At 42.6% G+C, this 18,631-nt stretch overlaps 1 protein-coding gene across 8 annotated transcripts in view; it reads right to left on the bottom strand.

Annotated features, from left to right (window-relative positions):
• Positions 1–796: 796 nt before the first annotated feature.
• Positions 797–18,631, bottom strand: part of ATP8A1 (ATPase phospholipid transporting 8A1) — an 85,283-nt gene continuing 67,448 nt past the window's right edge. For 4 of the 8 annotated variants that reach the window (XM_081332443.1, XM_081332447.1, XM_081332446.1 and 1 more), the window contains 4 exons: positions 13,359–13,447; positions 12,645–12,737; positions 6,980–7,071; positions 797–5,700 (listed from right to left, as the gene is read on the bottom strand). In XM_081332443.1, the coding sequence (XP_081188569.1) occupies positions 5,603–5,700; positions 6,980–7,071; positions 12,645–12,737; positions 13,359–13,447 (372 nt within the window). In that variant the 3' untranslated portion in view covers positions 797–5,602. The remainder of the gene's footprint in view (positions 5,701–6,979; positions 7,072–12,644; positions 12,738–13,358; positions 13,448–18,631) is intronic. The other 4 variants (XR_014027075.1, XR_014027074.1, XM_081332444.1 and 1 more) reach the window with 4 other exon arrangements.

Below are 18,631 nucleotides of genomic sequence, written 5' to 3'. Positions count from 1 at the left end.
AACCTCAACCTCAGATGGTGCACGGAAAGTTTGGAGAAGCAAAGACTGACTCCCTTCCAAGATGGAGGGGGTTTCCATTGGGAATCCTACCATTGTAAAGAAACGCCATCTTTAATTCAGAACGGGCTCCTATTCCACCATTCGGAGATGGCTCAAGATTTGAGGGTCCTCTTGGACCCTCAAGGCTCCCGGTCAACCAGCGGTCAGATTTTGTAACTTGTACACCATCGGCAGCCCTTCCTGGATGGAGACACCCTGATGTTGTTGTTCCTTTTTGTGGCTCAGCATTGAAAAAATAATAATAATAATTACAATTCTTCCACGGTTGCTTTCACTTCGTTGAGTTATCATTAGATGGAATTGTATTTCTCTCCTGTCTCGCTCTGGAACAAACGCATCCTTTTGTTTCTCTACAACCGTTGAGATTTAAGTTTGCTTATTCTGGCTTTCTCCTCCTCCTCCTTAATATGTTCTGATAAGCACCATTCTGATATTGACAGAAAAGAATCTGCAAAGTATAGTTAAAGGAGGAAAAATGGGCAATTTAGCCATTTACATGTAGTTTATCATTGCTGGGTTTCCCCCCCCCCCCTCTTAACAATTTGAATTATGCAAGCCAACTAGCCTTAAAGTTTATAGAAAAATATTTTGATTAAAAAATGGATATATGTGTCACAGTCACATAAGCTTTCATGATGCACTTGGAATGCGTGCCATATTTCAGATCTGTTGGCTACATCGTTGAAATAAATCCCAAAGACGCTGTTATATATTTAAGATGCAGATACTGTAAATATCAGAGAATACTTAATGGCAAGTTTTATTGTTTTAACAATTAGAAGACAAAACAATTAAAATTTGCAGTTCAGAACATGCACATTCACCAAATGCCAATAACACTGCATAGAAGTGAATATATTATTAAAATTTAATAACATTATAAAACAGTGCATTTAACATCCATTTAAAACAAAACCTGAGAAAGCTACCATAAACACGGAATCAAATTTTTCCTTCCCCACCTCTCCATTCATGCAGCTTCACAATTTCCACAGGAGTTTCAGCAGTAATGATTTAAGGGAGTGGAAAAATCCTACCTTACCTTGAATGCAGTCCTAAATATTATATAGTCCCTATTTTCTTTTTATATATATATATATATTTTAAAATCAACACTTCATGAAAATTGCAGCAGAAAACAAAGTTAATGCATTATGGCTTTAAATTGTAGAACAGGTTAAACACTGAAACATGATTTAGCTTTTACACACCTGGGCCACAGTTTTTGCAATCACAAAATTTTAAATGGCTGCAAGTCTGTGCTGAAACCACTTAAAAAAGCAAGTAGGTACATACATTCGCCGTCTATTTTCGCCCTAATTTGTCGACTAATTCAATCCGTTTCAGGGGTCTTGAACATATTTTAGAACAGAGGTCTCCAACCTTTGCAGCGTCCTGACACGGAGGAAAGAAGCGGCTTGCAAATTGGTGCACGCACGCAAAAGGCGCCACATGCACTGGCGTGGTGCTACTGGCCCCATTTGCGCATGTGCAAACGGGCCACATATACCCGCCCAGCACTAGCGGCCGTGTTTGCGCATGTGCAAATGGGCCGCGGACACCTGCCTGGCACTAGCGGCTCCATTCGCCCCCGTGCACATGCGCAAACGGGGCCAAGGGTGCTAGCGCGAGTAGGGGGGAGTGCCAGCCATTTCCGTGGGCCGTGGCCCATAGGTTGGGGACCTCTGTTTTACAACACTTTTGGCGTGTAGTTGTTTCTGAGTTGACCATTCCACACTAACAAAATGAAGTTGACAATTCTAGCTGTTTACTAACGCTTCACTTTTGCATACCAAAGATAAATTTTGATGCCTCTTTCAGCTAACAGAGAAATAATGAGTTTTACAGCACAAGCATGCGTTCAGATCAGATTCACACTTTGACATGCAGACAGATTACTAAAACGTAACTGAAACAACGGCGTTTCCACAATACAGGAATCAGTGGTGGGGGGGGGAGATCATATGGTCCAACTGTCAAGCAAGTAAAGAGTTTAACATCAACTGATTAAAAAAAAAAGGATGTCTTCCCATATGAGATTGTATTATGTTTTTTTTGAAGCGTTTCCTCTATTGTTATACAACTAAAAAGGTTTTTAAACTATTACATTTTATGAAAATTCATTTTTGTAAGTAAGCCTCACCTAAGAACACAGGACTACTTATGGCTTCAATTGGTTGATTTTTCTGGTTAAATCGCACCACATTCTTACAATCATTTAATTAGAAATAATACACAGTTGCAGACATTCTTTTTTTATTTCTGAATGGTACCATTCTTTCAACGGTGATTTTTTAAAAAACCTTAACATAAATATTCCACAATACAAAATATACACAGAATGTACAATTTCCTTAATTTAAGTAACAAAGAAAAGTGTAATTTTTGAAACAAAACGTAAAAAACAAAAGCCTAGTTGAATAAAATATGCATGTCAACCAACATCCCTAAATATACACTATATTATACTATGTATTTCTACCTTATGGTGTAATAAATCACTCTGAAAGCTTCTCTTTGAAACCAAAACTACAGGCTTGCAAACGAAGATACGTTTTGTACATCCTGACCTGTTCCTTAGTTTACTTGGGTTTTATCTTCTTAGAAATCTGAAAATTTCATTTCTGTTTCAACCCAAACCTTTCTATACCATGAAAGGCAGCGTGGGCCAGACAAACTGTCCTCCCTTTCACTTTATAAAGCACACTCTCAAAAACCTAAATGTTCGGCAAACGTGGCATCGCGCGCGTGAAAAAGTTTTCTGCTGTCTTTCCTGAACGGTTAGAAATCGGGGAGAACGTGAAAAAAAAAAAAAGAAAGAGGGATCTTGAATAGAGCGGCGTATTTTAAAAGAGAGAGAGAAAAAAATCTAATATACAATAACGGGCAGTGGATGGGGTCTATCGTTTTTGTCAGGCCTACTCTTGGGAAGATTTCGTTTCCTGAATTCTAGCGATTATGCAAGATTCATGCCTTCGTGGGGATTCACCAAGGACAGAAGACAGCAGTGGAAAAAAACCAACACAAAAAACAAACACAACTCTGCATGCAGATTATTATTCTAGGCCAATTGCATGCAAGACAGTCCTTTCATGCTGGTGGGGAGGGAGTGGCGGTTGACCCCTGACCCAATTTGTATGTCGCATTACGATGCCACGGTGGGCTGAGCTAAATATCCCCTCTGTCAGGGTCCATAAAGAGCTTGCATTAGAATCAGGGGTCTCTAACCTTGGCCCCTTTTAAGACTTGTGGACTTCAACTCCCAGAATTCTGGGAGTTAAACGAGTCCACAAAGTCTTAACACGTTGCCGAAGTTGGACACCTCTGCATTAGATCATAAATAACCAGTGGGAAGTAATTCAGTTTTTGCTGGATTATTATCTGATTTTATTTATTTTTTTGAGTCTAAAATATATATATATACACACCACTAAAAACTGTGCATGCTACAGATTTGGTTTTTTTTTTTAATAATTTGCTTCAGGAATCTTTTGCGGTGGACAAGCCACCGCAAATTAATGTAAAGCAATAAGTCAGGGTTTGGTTTTTGTGTGTGTTTTTTTAGATGTTCTGGATTGTGTAAATCTGACAATGTGAATCTGCACAACAGGTCAATTTATTGGGCTCTCGTTGATGTATTAAGTGTCTATGCCAGAGATAACTTTCCTAAAGGCAATTTCAGGCTGTAAGATGGAAAAGTCCTTTTTCGGTAACAGGCTTTGTGGATTACTGGTTTATTTTCTGCTTCGCCCAAGAAAGAGAACTTTATACGGTGAGGGCAATTATGAAATAAGTATGAAAGACTCTATACTTAAGTCATAAATACATATTTCATATGTGCAGTATTTAGTAAATGGTGTTTCCAGTACACAGTTTTTAAAAATGGACTTAAAAGAGTAGAAACATTTATCATAACTTTTCTCCTTGCCTAGAGTTAAATTAACTGTACATGTCACAGAAATTAAGACATGGAACTGTCTACATAAAATATATTATAGATAAACTGAAATGGCTATTAACACGCACAGTGGAAAAACGACTGCAGTTTAATCGGCTTTTTCATTCTGATTTTACAAAATGACAAGATTTAAAAACATTTACTCAAAACATTTCCGTTAATGAGAAGGGAAGTTTTACATCACTAGCTAGAAAATGTGTTTTTTTTTATTTAAAACATACAACAAACCTTGTTATTTTAAATCCTCAAACTTTTGCATACTTTAATTTTAAATCAAATTTGGGAATGTACAAACAGAATCTTATTAAATACCCCAAATAAACTGTTTTATAGTGCAAACTGAAAGCAAACAGTAGTAAAGTACTAAAGTGATATTATCGATTAAAAGCTCCATTTTCAAGCACACCTCCGCCCCAATCTGCTAAGGACAATCAGTTTCTGACTTCTGTAAATTTTACAAAATTCTGGATTGGCTTCTCTTTATAGGGCCTATAGATGTGTAAGCATAGGGGATGGATGCAATGCACCACAGTCTTGAAATACATCACTAATACAGTTGCCTCTTTCTCAGTCTGACAGTGTTCACGCCTGTTCGGGAAACAGGAAACTTAGTTAAGGCACCATCCTTGTCTCTTTACCAATCCCAACAAGCAACCATTGTTTTTTTTTAAAATGAAAGTTCCTGATGATATGCATGGGGAAGGCAACAGAGGAACATCTGAATCTCACACACAAATGTCACCACATTGGGACTCTTAAACAGGTAACAAGAAACGTACGCTGTGTTTGAATGTACACATTCTGTGACGAGAGCGTGAATGCAAAAAGAAAGGCTTCTGTAAGGCCGAAGGTGAAAGGAACCACAGATCTGAAATTAAATGCATCAAAATCAAATCCTATCCGTTTTCGTATTATTGTAAAACTTTTCAAGTACAGAGTATCAAACATGCAATTCTGACGTCGGACACCGTTGCTAACGCTAACGCTTAGGGTTCTACGCGGGAGGACTAGGATGAGACATATGGAATTTCTTTGGCAAACAAGCTCATTTAACCCAATTCCTTCTCAGCATCTTGCTTTGCGATCTTGCTTTGTCACATGAATTAAGGTAATTAAAATGGTTCTTTAGCACTTGTGGAAATCAAAGGCTCATTATTTAATTTCACCACGTATACACCTTGGCAAAGGCTCTGCTTCTCAATGTGTAGCATAGGTTGAGCAATCTCAACATATATTGAATATTTACACCTATCTCTCTCTCTCTCTCTCTCTCTGTCTGTCTACATACAGGAACAGTACTCATCTTTACTATAAATAAGCTGTTTGAAAAGGCTGCAGGTTACTTCTCGGTATCTGCTTACAAAATCCGACTCGCTCTTGGAAATGCTGAGGGATGGTGTGTTAAAGAGTATAGTTACTTGCACAGTGCTTATGTCTACTCAATAAGCGAACTTCAAGAAACAAGAGTTAACAATCTACAACTCCCCCCTAATCTTGTTACTGAACCATGTTGGCAGACCGCGGGAAATACGCATTAATTTGGCTGGAATATGGCAAATACTGAAAGCCAGGTGACTCTCTCCTTCACCATTCATCGGGCCTCTGCTTCGTCGTGTCGTAGGCTCGTATGACTTCCGACTGCGAAACAACTCCATTTTCGTCTTGCGAGAAAGCGTATCCATCTGGAAGTAGAGAGTTGAGTGGGCGTTGAGAAACAACGGGGATCTTTCTAATCCTCTTTAAATCTGAAATACTGGTAGTCCTCAACTTACGGCGGTCCGTTTAGTGACGGTTCAAAGTTACAAGGGCACTGGGAAAAAGTGACCCGCGACCCATTTTTCCACTCTTACGACTTTTCCAGCGTCCTCAGGGTCACCTGATCAAAATTCGGACGCTTGGCGCAACCGACTCGTATTTATGACGGTCACTGTGTCCCGGGGGGGCATGCGTTGTGTGTCACACGATCCCCTTTTGTGACCTTCTGATGGGCAAAGTCAGTGGGGATATCCAGATTCGCTTAACGACCGTGTTGCTAACTTAGCAACAGCAGTGACTCGCTTAACAATGGTGGCGAGAAAAGTCGTAAGATGGGGCAAAACTCACTTAACGGCTGTCTCACTTTGCAGCGGAAAATCTTGGGCCCAATTGTAACCGTAAGTCGAGGACTACCTGTACAGAGAAACATTTTGTTCAGGCTAACACTAGGGACCCACATAGGAAGGATAGGAAAGGATAACAGATTTGGCGAGCCATCAATACAGAGTTTCCAAACAGAAACTCAGAAGAACATTTATCGATAATGTGACGTGATTAAAACAAGTGTGATTAAAGATTAGATCCTTTAAAATACCAAATTCCAAGAAGAAATTAAAGTGCCAGGACATCTGACCCTCTTTAGATCAGATCTAGTCCAAGATCTGTTGGGCACAACAGGCTATCAAACTGCTCATGAAAGTCGAGGGATTTTATTTATTAATTCATTAAATGTATATGCTGATCATTTCACTGATACAGTGATTCTGGGTGGCTTGTAGAATAGTGAAAAGCAAAAAAAAAAGTTAATTTAAAAATTAGAGAAACAGGAAACTAAAAACCAAGAGGGCCAGCAACATGGGGCAGGAATCTCCTCTCTGCCCCATCAGCCACTCCCAGGACCAGGTTTTTAGGCTCTGCTGGAAGGCCAAGGAGTATGGGGGCCGACCACACCTCCAGTGGGAAAATATTGTGAGATTAATTCCCTTTAAAATTTATTTATGTGTTCGAAATATCTGCCCTTTGCTTTTTCGCTTTGGCAAATCTTCAGCGTAGCTGAAAATCAGTTTACACTGCAGGAGGCAGATGGAACTTTAGAATAATACATATGAGCTAATCGGCGGGTCACCAAATTTCTGACGAGACCTTTCTGTTATTTGTGGTCGTTTTGACTTTTGTGTGGCTTTCTCGCACACCTCACATACTTACGAAGCAAATTCTGCTGCACAGATTCAGAGCGGTACAAGTTGACGTGGTTTTTCTTAAAGACGTTTTTTAATAGCTGAGCTCTTTCAGTTAAGCTAGGAAAGAAAGGTGACAAATTGATGAAATGCACTAAAATATATGGCGGGTGAGTGGGGCAAAAACCCAGACCGCGATAACAACTATTGAACAGCATATTGGAAACAAACAAATGGCAGCAATCATCACCCATTTAACATCAATGTGTTAACATCAATGTGGGGGGGGAAGGGGGGAGGTAGGGAGGGGAGGTAGGGAGGGGGAAGGGGGTTTTTTAAAGGAAAACTGTATTTTTAAAACTTTTCAATAAAAAAAAAAACTTTTCAATAAAAAAAAAAAAAAAAAAACATCAATGTGTTAAATGGGTGACATATATAACATCAGCTATATTATACAGCTACTTAGGGACTGTAAATGGAATTATTTATTGGCAACGCTACTTCAGTCTGAGCTCCTATTATCAAAGCCAGAAGATTTTTGTTAACTAGTTCTGTATTTCACAACGATTGGGCTCTTAATAAGTATTGTAGCTGGAAAGATGATTATTATTTTTGTTTACTTTATGCTTTAAATCAGGGTTGTAGATTTAGCCTCAAAATTACTTTAAGGGGCCAGAAGGGTGTCAATAGGGACGTGGTGGCTCAGCGGGTTAGGACGCTGAGCTTGTCGATCAGAAGGCTGGCAGTTTGGCGGGTCGAATCCCGAGTGCCGCGTAACAGAGTGAGCGCCTGTTACTCGTCCCAGCTTCTGCCAACCTAGCAGTTCGAAAGCACGTAAAAAATGCAAGTAGAAAAATAGGGACCACTACGGTGGGAAGGTAACAGCGTTCCGTGCGCCTTTGGCATCTCGTCATGCCGGCCACATGACCACGGAGACGTCCTCGGACAAGCGCCGGCTCTTCGGCTTTGAAACGGAGATGAGCACCGGCCACTAGAGTCGGAAACGACTAGCACGCATGTGCAGGGGAACCTTTACCTTTACCTAGGGTGTCAATACATTTCTGGTTGGTGATTGAATGGAATAAACCAGAGTTTGGTTGATGTTATCTTAAACATTTAAATGTTAGGACTTAATCAGCAAGGTGGTGATGGCATCCAGAAAGAAACTAGGGAGAGCTGTACAGGCAGTCCTCGACTTACGACCACAGTTGACCCCAAAATTTATGTTGCTAGGCGAGAAATTTGTTAAGTGGGTTTTGCCCCATTTTAGGACTTTTCTTGTCCCACTGGTTAACTGAATCACTGCAGCTGTTAAATGAGTAACGTGGTTTTCCCCCATTCACTTTGCTTGTCAGAAAAGTCACAAAAGGGGACCAGGGGACGCTGCAACCGTCGTAAATGTGAGTCAGCTGTCAAGCATCCGAATATAAATCACGTGACCAGGGGGGTGGAATGCTGCGGTGGTTGTGAGTGTGAAAAAAACAACAACCGGTCGTAAGTCCCTTTTTTTCCAGTGCCGTTGTAACTTCGGTCACTAAATGAACTGTTGTAAGCCGAGGACTACGTGTAATTTTGGATCTTTTGTGCCAATGCCTTCCCTTCACGTCACTTGCACCAACACCATGCCATTGTCAAATTTGCAGGGATGGATAACCTGAATTAGAATTTAGAATAGAATAGAAGCTGGAAGGGACCTTGGAGGTCTTCTAGTCCAGCCCCCTGCTCAAGCAGGTGACCCTGTACCATTCCAGACCGGTGGCTGTCCAGTCTCTTCTTAAAAGCCTCCAGCGATGGAGCGCCCAGGATTTCTGAAGGCAAAGCCGTTCCACTGGTTAATTGTCCTCACTGGTCAGGAAGTTTCTCCTTTCATTCCAGGGTGCTTTTCTCTTTGATCAGATCCCAACCATTGCTTTCTTGTCCTGCCCTCTGTTGTTTGGGGGGAATAATTTGAGAATTCCCTGGGTGAAGCTTGGGGATTGGGCAGCGGGGGGAGGAAGAGCAGGGGGAGGATGGAAGCAACTGCAAAATGGAGAAAGGGAAGTCAAAATTCATGGACTGACCCAAGTCTCTCAAAAAACGGCTGGGTTTAGTCCTAAGCAATCCAAATGTAGGAATGAAAGAAATTACATGATTTGGGGGGTGGGTGGGCTGAAGGTGTTGTGATTCAGCGTCAGCCTGTGATACCGGCAGCTGAATCTGATGATTCTGAAGAGGAGGAGGAGGAGGAGGAGGGGTTTGGAGAGCCTTTGGTGTCAGAGGGAGGCTCTGATGCACTGCAGGACTCTCAGCCTGGCCCCTCCCGTCATATTCCTCCTCAGACTCAGCCGTGTGAGCACGAGGGATTGGACGTAGATGATTCGCAGCTGGATCTATTCAGGGACGCTAGGAGCAGGAGGCAATCCAGCAGAGCAGAACAGAGAAAGGCAATGAGGCAACTCGGTGAGAGGAGGAGAAGGCAATGAGAAGCCACGCCTTGGGACTGCTGAGAAAAGGGGAAGGTGTGGGAGGTGCTGGTTGCTGAAGGCAACCATTTGAAGATCTTCTGCTAGAGTCCTGGTCTGTTATTCCTGCTTAACTCTTGTTTGAGCTTTTGGTTTAACTCTTGTTTGAACTTTTGATTTCTTTGTAAATAAATCTGATTGGGTTTTTCCAGCCTGTTGACTATAAAAAGGGGTTGTCCCTGACATTCAAACAGGGCCGGTCATAGGCTGGAACAGAACAGAAGGCTAAAACAAACAATGAGCGGTTGCAGCAGCTGGGCTTGCCTAGTCTGACAAAGAGAAGGACTAGGGGGTGATATGATAGCATCTTCCAATATTTGTCCCAGGGCAGAGGGCCTTGATTTACTTTCCAAAGCACAAGGAGGCAGGACTAGAAGCAACCGGTAGAAGATAGTTAAAGAGAGTTCCAATCTAGAATGAAGGAGAAAATGCCTGAGGGAGAGCAATTAGCCAGTGGAACTCCTTGCCTTCAGAAGTTGGATGTCAACGCTGCAAACATTTGACATGTTTTTGCACTGACGATGTAAGAGATGGCCTTTTGTTTAAGCTGCTTCGCTTTCAATCTTGAAGGGAGGGAAATTTCAAACGGCTATTTTGAAAAGCGATGTTTAGCCGGGCGCGGAATTGGTGGATTTATGACGTGTAATTAGGGGAGGGAGATTGTGCAGGGTGTGATGTATCAAGGGGAGGAGAGGTCAGATTCTGGCATCCCTCCAGGAGTGCCGATGTTTCATTACTAAGACTTTTTAGATAAATAATAATATGCCTGCAATTTGTTTGAACTGTCTCATTTATCGGAACCATGACATTGTGGGTGCTTCATCACTGCAGGTTTTTAAGAAGAGACTGGGCAGCCATTTGTCTGAAATGGTATGCGCTCTCTGCCTGAGCAGGGGGACGGGGTTGGACTAGAAGACCTTCGAGGTCCCTTCCAACTTTGTTATTCTGCGTGGCCCAGCATTGCTTCAAGATTCTTCCATCCCTTTGACAATAGTTTTGTTCTAGGCCTTCCTGATTTCTTCCCTCCTTTACACCATTCCATTAAAAGGTGTAAAAAGCGTGAAAGGAAACACAGGTTTGGAAAACAGACGTGAAGCCCTCTAGCTGTTGCCAGGTATTTTATTTTTATTATTATTATTATTATTATTATTATTATTATTATTATTATTATTATTATTATTATTATTATTATTATTGGGATTTATATGCCGCCCTATCTCCCAAAGGACTCAGGGCGGCTAACAACAATAACATACAATAATACAGAAGTTAAAATAAAAATTAAATTAATGGCCCTGTAGAATAAATTAAAATTAAAATTAAAATAAGTTAAAAATTAAGGTTAAAAAATTAAAAACATAAATTAAAATCCCTGTCAGTCCAGGTCAGCCTGGTGGAAAAGGAGTGATTTGAGGCCGCGGCGAAAGGACCGGAGCTCTGGGGCCATCCGAAGCTCAGGGGGGAGCTGGGTCCATAGGGCTGGCGCTCCCACAGAGAAGGCCCTGCCCCTGGGGGTCGCCAGCCAACACTGTCTAGCTGACGGTACCCTGAGGAGGCCTTCTCTGTGTGAGCGCACTGGGCGATGGGAAGTCGTTCCTGGCAGCAGATGGTCCTGCAAGTATCCCGGACCTAAGCCATGCAGGGCTTTAAAGGTAAGTACCAGCACCTTAATCTCACCCGGAGGACAACCGGTAACCAATGCAGCTCACGCAGGAGGGGTGTAATATGGGAGTATCGGGGTGCTCCCATCATTACCCACGCGGCCGCACTCTGCACCAGCTGAAGCCTCCGGGTGGTCTTCAAGGGCAGCCCCATGTAGAGAGCACTGCAGTAATCTATACGGGAGGTAACGAGTACGTGGGTGACTGTATGTAGGGCATCTCGGTCCAGAAAGGGGCGCAACTGGCGTACCAGGCGAACCTGGGCAAATGCCCCCCTAGCCACGACTCCAATATGATCTTCAAAACTGAGTCGAGAATCCAGGAGGACACCTAGATTGCGTGCTCTATCAACGGGAGGTAACATTGGTGAGTCTTACCTTGTAAAGAGTTAGGAGGGAGAGTTAAAGGGCATTAAAATGATAAATGGTATTTTAATTATAGACTATCACGCCAGCAATGTCTTATCTGAATTACAGGTTTATGAAATAATGCTGTTAACTACACTGTCATTACTTACATATTATATTTACTCTGTGACTATAATTATAGTTATGTTATATTATCATATATGATATTATAGTTACTCTTAACTACTCTGGGAGATGAAGCCAAGAAAAAAGAGAGAGAGTGCTATTACCACATAATAATAGTACAAGGAATGAAAGAACTGAATTGAAGTTTTACAAAAAAAATTAAATTTGCAAGGTAAAGGGCTACTGCCAAGCAGAAGCTATTCTTCAGGTATATTCAAATGCATCCTTGTGTGCAGCCATTTGAAGTCTCTTATTTCCAACAGCTTCTGGTTAGGGGTTCAACTATTTCCCTTTCAGGCCCACTGAAATATACATATCATAATGAACTATTATTATGCGGTGGCTCAGTGGGTTAGGACGCTGAGCTTGTCGATCAGAAGGTCGGCAGTTTGGCGGGTCAAATCCCGAGTGCCGCGTAACAGAGTGAGCGCCTGTTACTCGTCCCAGCTTCTGCCAACCTAGCAGTTCGAAAGCACGTCAAAATGCAAGTAGAAAAACAGGGACCACTACGGTGGGAAGGTAACAGCGTTCCGTGCGCCTTTGGCGTCTAGTCATGCCGGCCACATGACCACGGAGACATCCTCGGACAAGCGCTGGCTCTTTGGCTTTGAAACGGAGATGAGCACCGGCCCCTAGAGTCGGAAACGACTAGCACGCATGTGCGGGGGAACCTTTACCTTTACCTAATGAACTATTAGTAGAAATAAGGCTCCTTTAACTGGCTAGATGCAATAGGACAGGCTATAAGCTAAACCCCGCTCTTCTCAGCAGGCTGAACTAGTTGCATAGTTAGTTCAAGTGGATACTGAATTAATTGGAAGAGAATGCCTAATTAACTACAGCAATATGTGGTTCATTTTATGAGCAAAATTCATTCAAGAACCTTTATGACTTTTGATTTTAGACTCCAAGCTGTGAGGTCAAATCAGGCCAAAGCACATAAATAGAATGCTAAAATATTCGAGCTTGGAGGGAAATTACTGATAATCATATTTTACCTTTTCCCTTGCAGAACAACGCCTGGGTCTTGCGATTTGGCTTCCAACTCCTGAACTTCATCTACTAAGGTTTTAAATGCTGCCCTCTTCACTCTAAAAGAAGATTTAAAAAACTTTTTGTTAAATTTGTTTTAAAATTCTAAGGCTTTTTATCGGCCCGCAAATATGGGCATAAAATTAAACGCAACCCAGTAACATTAAATTCAGTCCCACAACAGTATTATCTAAGAAAGAATATGTATTACGCTGGTGCAGCCCACAGAAAACTCAAATCATTCATTCATTTTTAAGATTAACCATTAGGGAACTAGGGAGTAAGTTTTTCCCAAAGAAGCATTGTATTCATGCAGTATATGTGCTTTTAACATTTTTTACTTTCACATAATAAAACTGTGATACACAGTATTATACATTGTTCTCCTCTGAAGAGTAATCTCAGCCAAAAGAACAATCTGCCAAAGTAGGTCATAATTTAGTAGATTTAAGGAATCAACTCTCTATATATGTGTAAATCTAATTGAGCTTGTATTTAATTAGGAAGATATGCCAATAATTATACTACATCATTAAATGCACTTACTTAGGAATACATCCTGTTGAACTAATGGGATTTTGTCCTGAGTTAGCTGGGAAGACTGCACATTAATTTTAGCTAATTAACAAATGGGCAGATTAATTATTCAGTCGACCATATATTAATTATACCATACTTACACTTTATATACTACATCAAATATCAGCGCTGTCATTGGAATACTAAATAAGCCCATCCAGAAGACTCCGGAGCTGAACAACATCACGGCCTATATAGATTGGAAAAAAAACAAAAACACATACAACGTTGGCAATGATGGTAAATAAAATATCTCTGGAAGGCTAATCTTCATAAATCACCTACGTAGAAAAAGAAAATAGTACCAATAGAAGAGAATATTTGTAGCTCAGGGTTGAACTGTGGGGTCCTTGGTGCTTTCTGGAGGTGGCTGCTTTCTTGCAGACATTTCATAATCTCATCTGTGCTAGAAGGAAGTGGTGGTGGTGTGTGTTTGTGTATGTATATCTATCCCACACCCTTCTACTCAGTGCTAGAAAGGAATAGGGTTTGTGGAGAGGAGGAAGGAAGGAAGGAAGGAAGGAAGGAAGGAAGGAAGGAAGGAAGGAAGGAAGGAAGGAAAACTGTGGGGTCCTTGGCGATCTCTAGAGTTGGTTGCTTTCTTGCAGACGTTTCATTACCCAACTAGGGAACATAGTGCTAGAAAGGAATAGGGTTGGAGGAGGAGGAGGAGGAGGAGGAGGAGGAGGAAGAGGAGAAAGGAAAGACAACTGTGGGGTCCTTGGTGCTTTCTGGAGGTGGCTGCTTTCTTGCAGACATTTCATAATCTCATCTGTGCTAGAAGGAAGTGGTGGTGTGTGTGTTTGTGTATGTATATCTATCCCACACCCTTCTACTCAGTGCTAGAAAGGAATAGGGTTTGTGGAGAGGAGGAAGGAAGGAAGGAAGGAAGGAAGGAAGGAAGGAAGGAAGGAAGGAAGGAAGGAAGGAAGGAAGGAAGGAAGGAAGGAAGGAAAGACAACTGTGGGGTCCTTGGTGATCTCTAGAGTTGGTTGCTTTCTTGCAGACGTTTCATTACCCAACTAGGGAACATACTCAGTGCTAGAAAGGAATAGGGTTTGTGGAGAGGAGAAGGAGAAAGAAGGAAGGAAGGACAACTGTGGGGTCCTTGGTGATCTCTAGAGTTGGTTGTTTTCTTGCAGACGTTTCATTACCCAACTAGGGAACATAGTGCTAGAAAGGAATAGGGTTGGAGGAGGAGGAGGAGGAGGAGGAGGAGGAGGAGGAGGAGGAGGAGGAGGAGAAAGGAAAGACAACTGTGGGGTCCTTGGTGCTTTCTGGAGGTGGCTGCTTTCTTGCAGACATTTCATAATCTCATCTGTGCTAGAAGGAAGTGGTGTGTGTGTGTGTGTGTCTGTGTGGGTGTGTGTGGGTGTATCTATCCCACACCCTTCTACCGCTGATGATGCTACCTAGTTGGGTAATGAAATATCAGCAAGAAAATCACAGAGCTCAGAGAGCACCAAGGACCCCACACTCCTCTTCCACTCTGCAAACCCTTTTTTTTTGTTCTAGCCCTGAAGAAGTCACCCAGTTGACTAGTGAAACGTCCTCAAGAAAAGCACCGAGCTCAGACTGCAGCACGAACCCCACGTTAAAAAATGAGCTCCGACCTATAAAAATGTATTTTATGGTCTCCAGGGATTGCAAAGAGAAGGAACTCTTCCTAGCGGAAGGAAAGCCTGCTTGTGGGGTGTTTCGTTGCCTGGAAATGAAGACCAAAGGCTGGTGCAGCACGATTGTCCCAGAAGGGGAACACAGTAACTTGCGTACCTCTGAATACACACACACACACATAACATATATACACACAGACTTGTGTGTGTGTGTGTATGCGTATATGTATATTTCCTCCTGAAAACATTTATTATTATTATTATTATTATTATTAATTTAATTTGTATACCGCCCTTCTCCCGAAGGACTCAGGGTGGTGAACAGGGCAATACATAATAAAAATAGGATACAAAAATTAAAAAGTAATTAAACAGCAATGCCCGTAAATAAATTAATACACATTAAAAGTTAAGACCGATTTATAAAACCCAACCCCATCCCATCACCAACCCAACCCATTTACATGGCTACTGGCCTTTAAAACTCAACAGAAAAACTCTGTGGGCATCTAGTGCAACACATGGTATACAAATAAAATTATTATTATTATTATTATTATTATTATCATTATTATTATTATTATTATTATTATTATTATTATTATTATTATTATTATTATTATTGGCATTATTATTTTCTTCAGGATTGCCACGGTTTTCATCTTCGTTCAAGCGTTATTTTTAATGTTTTTGTTGGTTTTTTAAAATGATTTGGGTTACATTGCAATCATCCCATCGTTTTACCGTCGGGATAACACTGCTCTGCAAAATTTTAGGCAGTGGGATAAAATATGCTGAATGCGGAAACCTATAAAACAGTTGCGGGTTAACTGAGAGTTTTTCATTTACGTGTCCCTAGTCCTTTATTCGCTCTCCGGAGAAGGGGATGGAATTACACAAAAGCACCGTAAACGCTGGATTAGACGTTGCCCCTGGATTAACAACGGAAGTTTACAAGTGAGATTCCCAAGATATTTTAAGTGAATTTAGAAGCTGAGGGGGCATACGGCACGCACATGGCTTTTATTTCTCTCATTAGCTCCAGATACACGCAGGAGAGTGGCCATTTCAGGTTTCAGTAGGATAGCGTGACACGAGGAACACGAGCAACGTCCAAAACTTGGGAGTCCTCCTAGATTCACGGCTTACCCTGGAAGATCATATAGTGGCCGTGACTAGGGGGGCTTTCGCCCAGGTTCGCCTGGTGCGCCAGTTGCGGCCCTATCTGGACCGGGATGCCCTGTGTACGGTCACTCATGCGCTCGTGACCTCTCGCCTTGACTACTGTAATGCTCTCTACATGGGGCTTCCCTTGAAGACCACTCGGAGGCTCCAACTGGTACAGAATGCGGCCGCGAGAGTTGTCTTGGGAGTTTCCCGGTACTCCCATGTTACACCTTTGCTCCGCGAGCTGCATTGGTTGCCAGTTGTCTTCCGGGTGAGGTTCAAGGTCTTGGTTATGATCTTTAAGTCCTTACATGGCATGGGTCCGGGTTACCTCAGGGACCACCTGCTGCCGGCGTCAACTCCCCTCCGCCCTGTGCGTTCCCACAGAGAGGGCCTCCTCAGGGTGCCTCCGGTCAGGGAATGCCGACTGGTGGCCCCCAGGGGGAGGGCCTTCTCTGTGGGCGCTCCGGCATTATGGAATCAACTGCCGGTGGAGCTCCGGATGTCATCAGACCTCCGAACCTTCCGTCGCGGCCTGAAGACCCACTTATTTGAATTAGCTGGTCTGGCCTGATGGGGGAATATGGGTTTTAAATTGTTGTTCTTAGTATTGTATTATTGTTTTTTTAACTGGGCATTGGTTTAATCTTTTTTAACTTTTGTATTGTTATTTATATATGCCCTGTGAACCGCCCTGAGTCCCTAGGGAGAAGGGCGGTATACAAATTAAATAAAACCTAAACCTAAAACGAAACGGATCCAAGATGTTGGAGAGGAGTTTCTGGCAACTGCATCTGTTCGAAAATCAGGGGAACGGATGGATCCTCACCTCAATCCAAGGGCAAACAGGGAAATTTCCAGCCAGGAGCTTTGAAGGGTTTTTATAACTCTTCTGCTAAATGCAACAGTATGCCTCAAAAAAACAACAACACTCATTTGGATCTATCAATGCTTCTGGAAGAGGGGGGAGGCCTGATAATCCTCTGGGACTGCAGCCTGCCCCCCCCCCAAAATCACTCCAGAGAGACAAGGGACCCTTTTTCCTAAGGCTTGAGGAGCAGGGGGCCGATGGGGCAGGGGAGTGAAATCCGTGGCCCCTCTTGTGTCCGCAGCGATGCAGTTTTGTGTCCTTTGGGAAGGCATTTAAATTGAACCGAGTGCCTGCCTTTGCCGTGATCCAAGTGACTTTACAGGTGGGAATGGAAGCTGCTCTCTGGGATTTAATCCAGAGGAACGAATACTGATGCTCCCGCAGAATTAAGATCCGTAACGCACGAAAATGGCAGAAAGTGAAGAGGAACTAAAGAGCCTCTTGTTGCGGGTGAAGAAGGAGAGTGCAAAACTTGGGTTGAAACTAAACATTAAGAAAACCAAGATCATGGCATCCGGCCCTCTCAATTCCTGGCAAATAGATGGGGAAGAAATGGAGGTAGTGACAGATTTTATTTTCCTGGGCTCCAAGATCACTGCAGATGGGGACTGTAGCCAAGAAATTAAAAGACGCTTGCTCCTCGGGAGGAAAGCCATGGCAAATCTAGACAGCACACTAAAAAGCAGAGACATCACCCTGCCAACAAAAGTGCATATAGTCAAGGCCATGGTCTTCCCAGTTGCAATGTATGGCAGTGAAAGCTGGACCATAAGAAAGGCTGAGTGCCAAAAAATTGAAGCCTTTGAACTCTGGTGCTGGAGAAGACTCCTGCGAGTCCCTTGGACTGCAAGGCGATCAAACCGGTCAGTCCTAGAGGAGATCAACCCTGACTGCTCTTTAGAAGGCCAGATCCTGAAGCTAAAACTCAAATACTTTGGCCACCTAATGAGAAGGAAGGATTCACTGGAGAAGAGCCTAATGCTGGGAAAGATTGAGGGCAAGAGAAGAAGGGGACGACAGAGAACGAGGTGGCTGGATGGAGTCACTGAAGCAGGAGGTATGAGCTTAAATGGACTCCAGAAGATGGTAGAGGACAGAAAGGCCTGGAGGAACGTTGTCCATGGGGTTGCGATGGGTCGGACACGACTTCGCAACTAACAACAACAACGCACGAAAGAAAAAGAGGCTAGTTGCTCTTGCTGAAAGTGTGTTGCGCAAGTGCTCGAGAAGAAAGGCCGAGTTGATGTGTAGTGGGGTGGGGTGGGTGGGGGAAGCAGGCCAAGAGAAAATGATAAATAGGACTGATTTCTGAATTAAAAATAAAGGCCAAAAAAATGGCTGGATTAAGGGGTGGTGGTGGATTTAAATAGCATGCTTTTAAAGAAGAAAAAGGTTCTTAATGACTTTTTAAAGTTAGGGAAACAACCAAAGAGCTACATCCCTTGCCTAAGCCCCCTTGTATGAAGAAGTTGCTTGGTGAAACAGCAGAATTGATAATGTAGGTCTCAGGATGTTAATTCTGAGCATTGTGATGCTAACTACGGAGGAAAGAACAAGGGCTGCCCACATTCACTCAATCCAGCCTTTGGCTTTACAAAATGAGCAACCTGAATTGAAAAGGGGGGCGGGGGGGGGGAGAGAAGGAAAACCACCAACGTTTTTTTCCCCCTGCATCATATTTGAAAGCTTGTCAGATTTTTTTTTTCGCCCCCTTTCCCCT

The sequence above is a fragment of the Vipera berus genome (assembly GCF_964194415.1).
Source record: "Vipera berus genome assembly, chromosome: 7".
Classification (NCBI taxonomy): Eukaryota; Metazoa; Chordata; class Lepidosauria; order Squamata; family Viperidae; genus Vipera; species Vipera berus.
The sequence above is the reverse complement of the archived record's forward strand: the minus strand, read 5'-3'. Positions and strand labels throughout refer to the sequence as shown.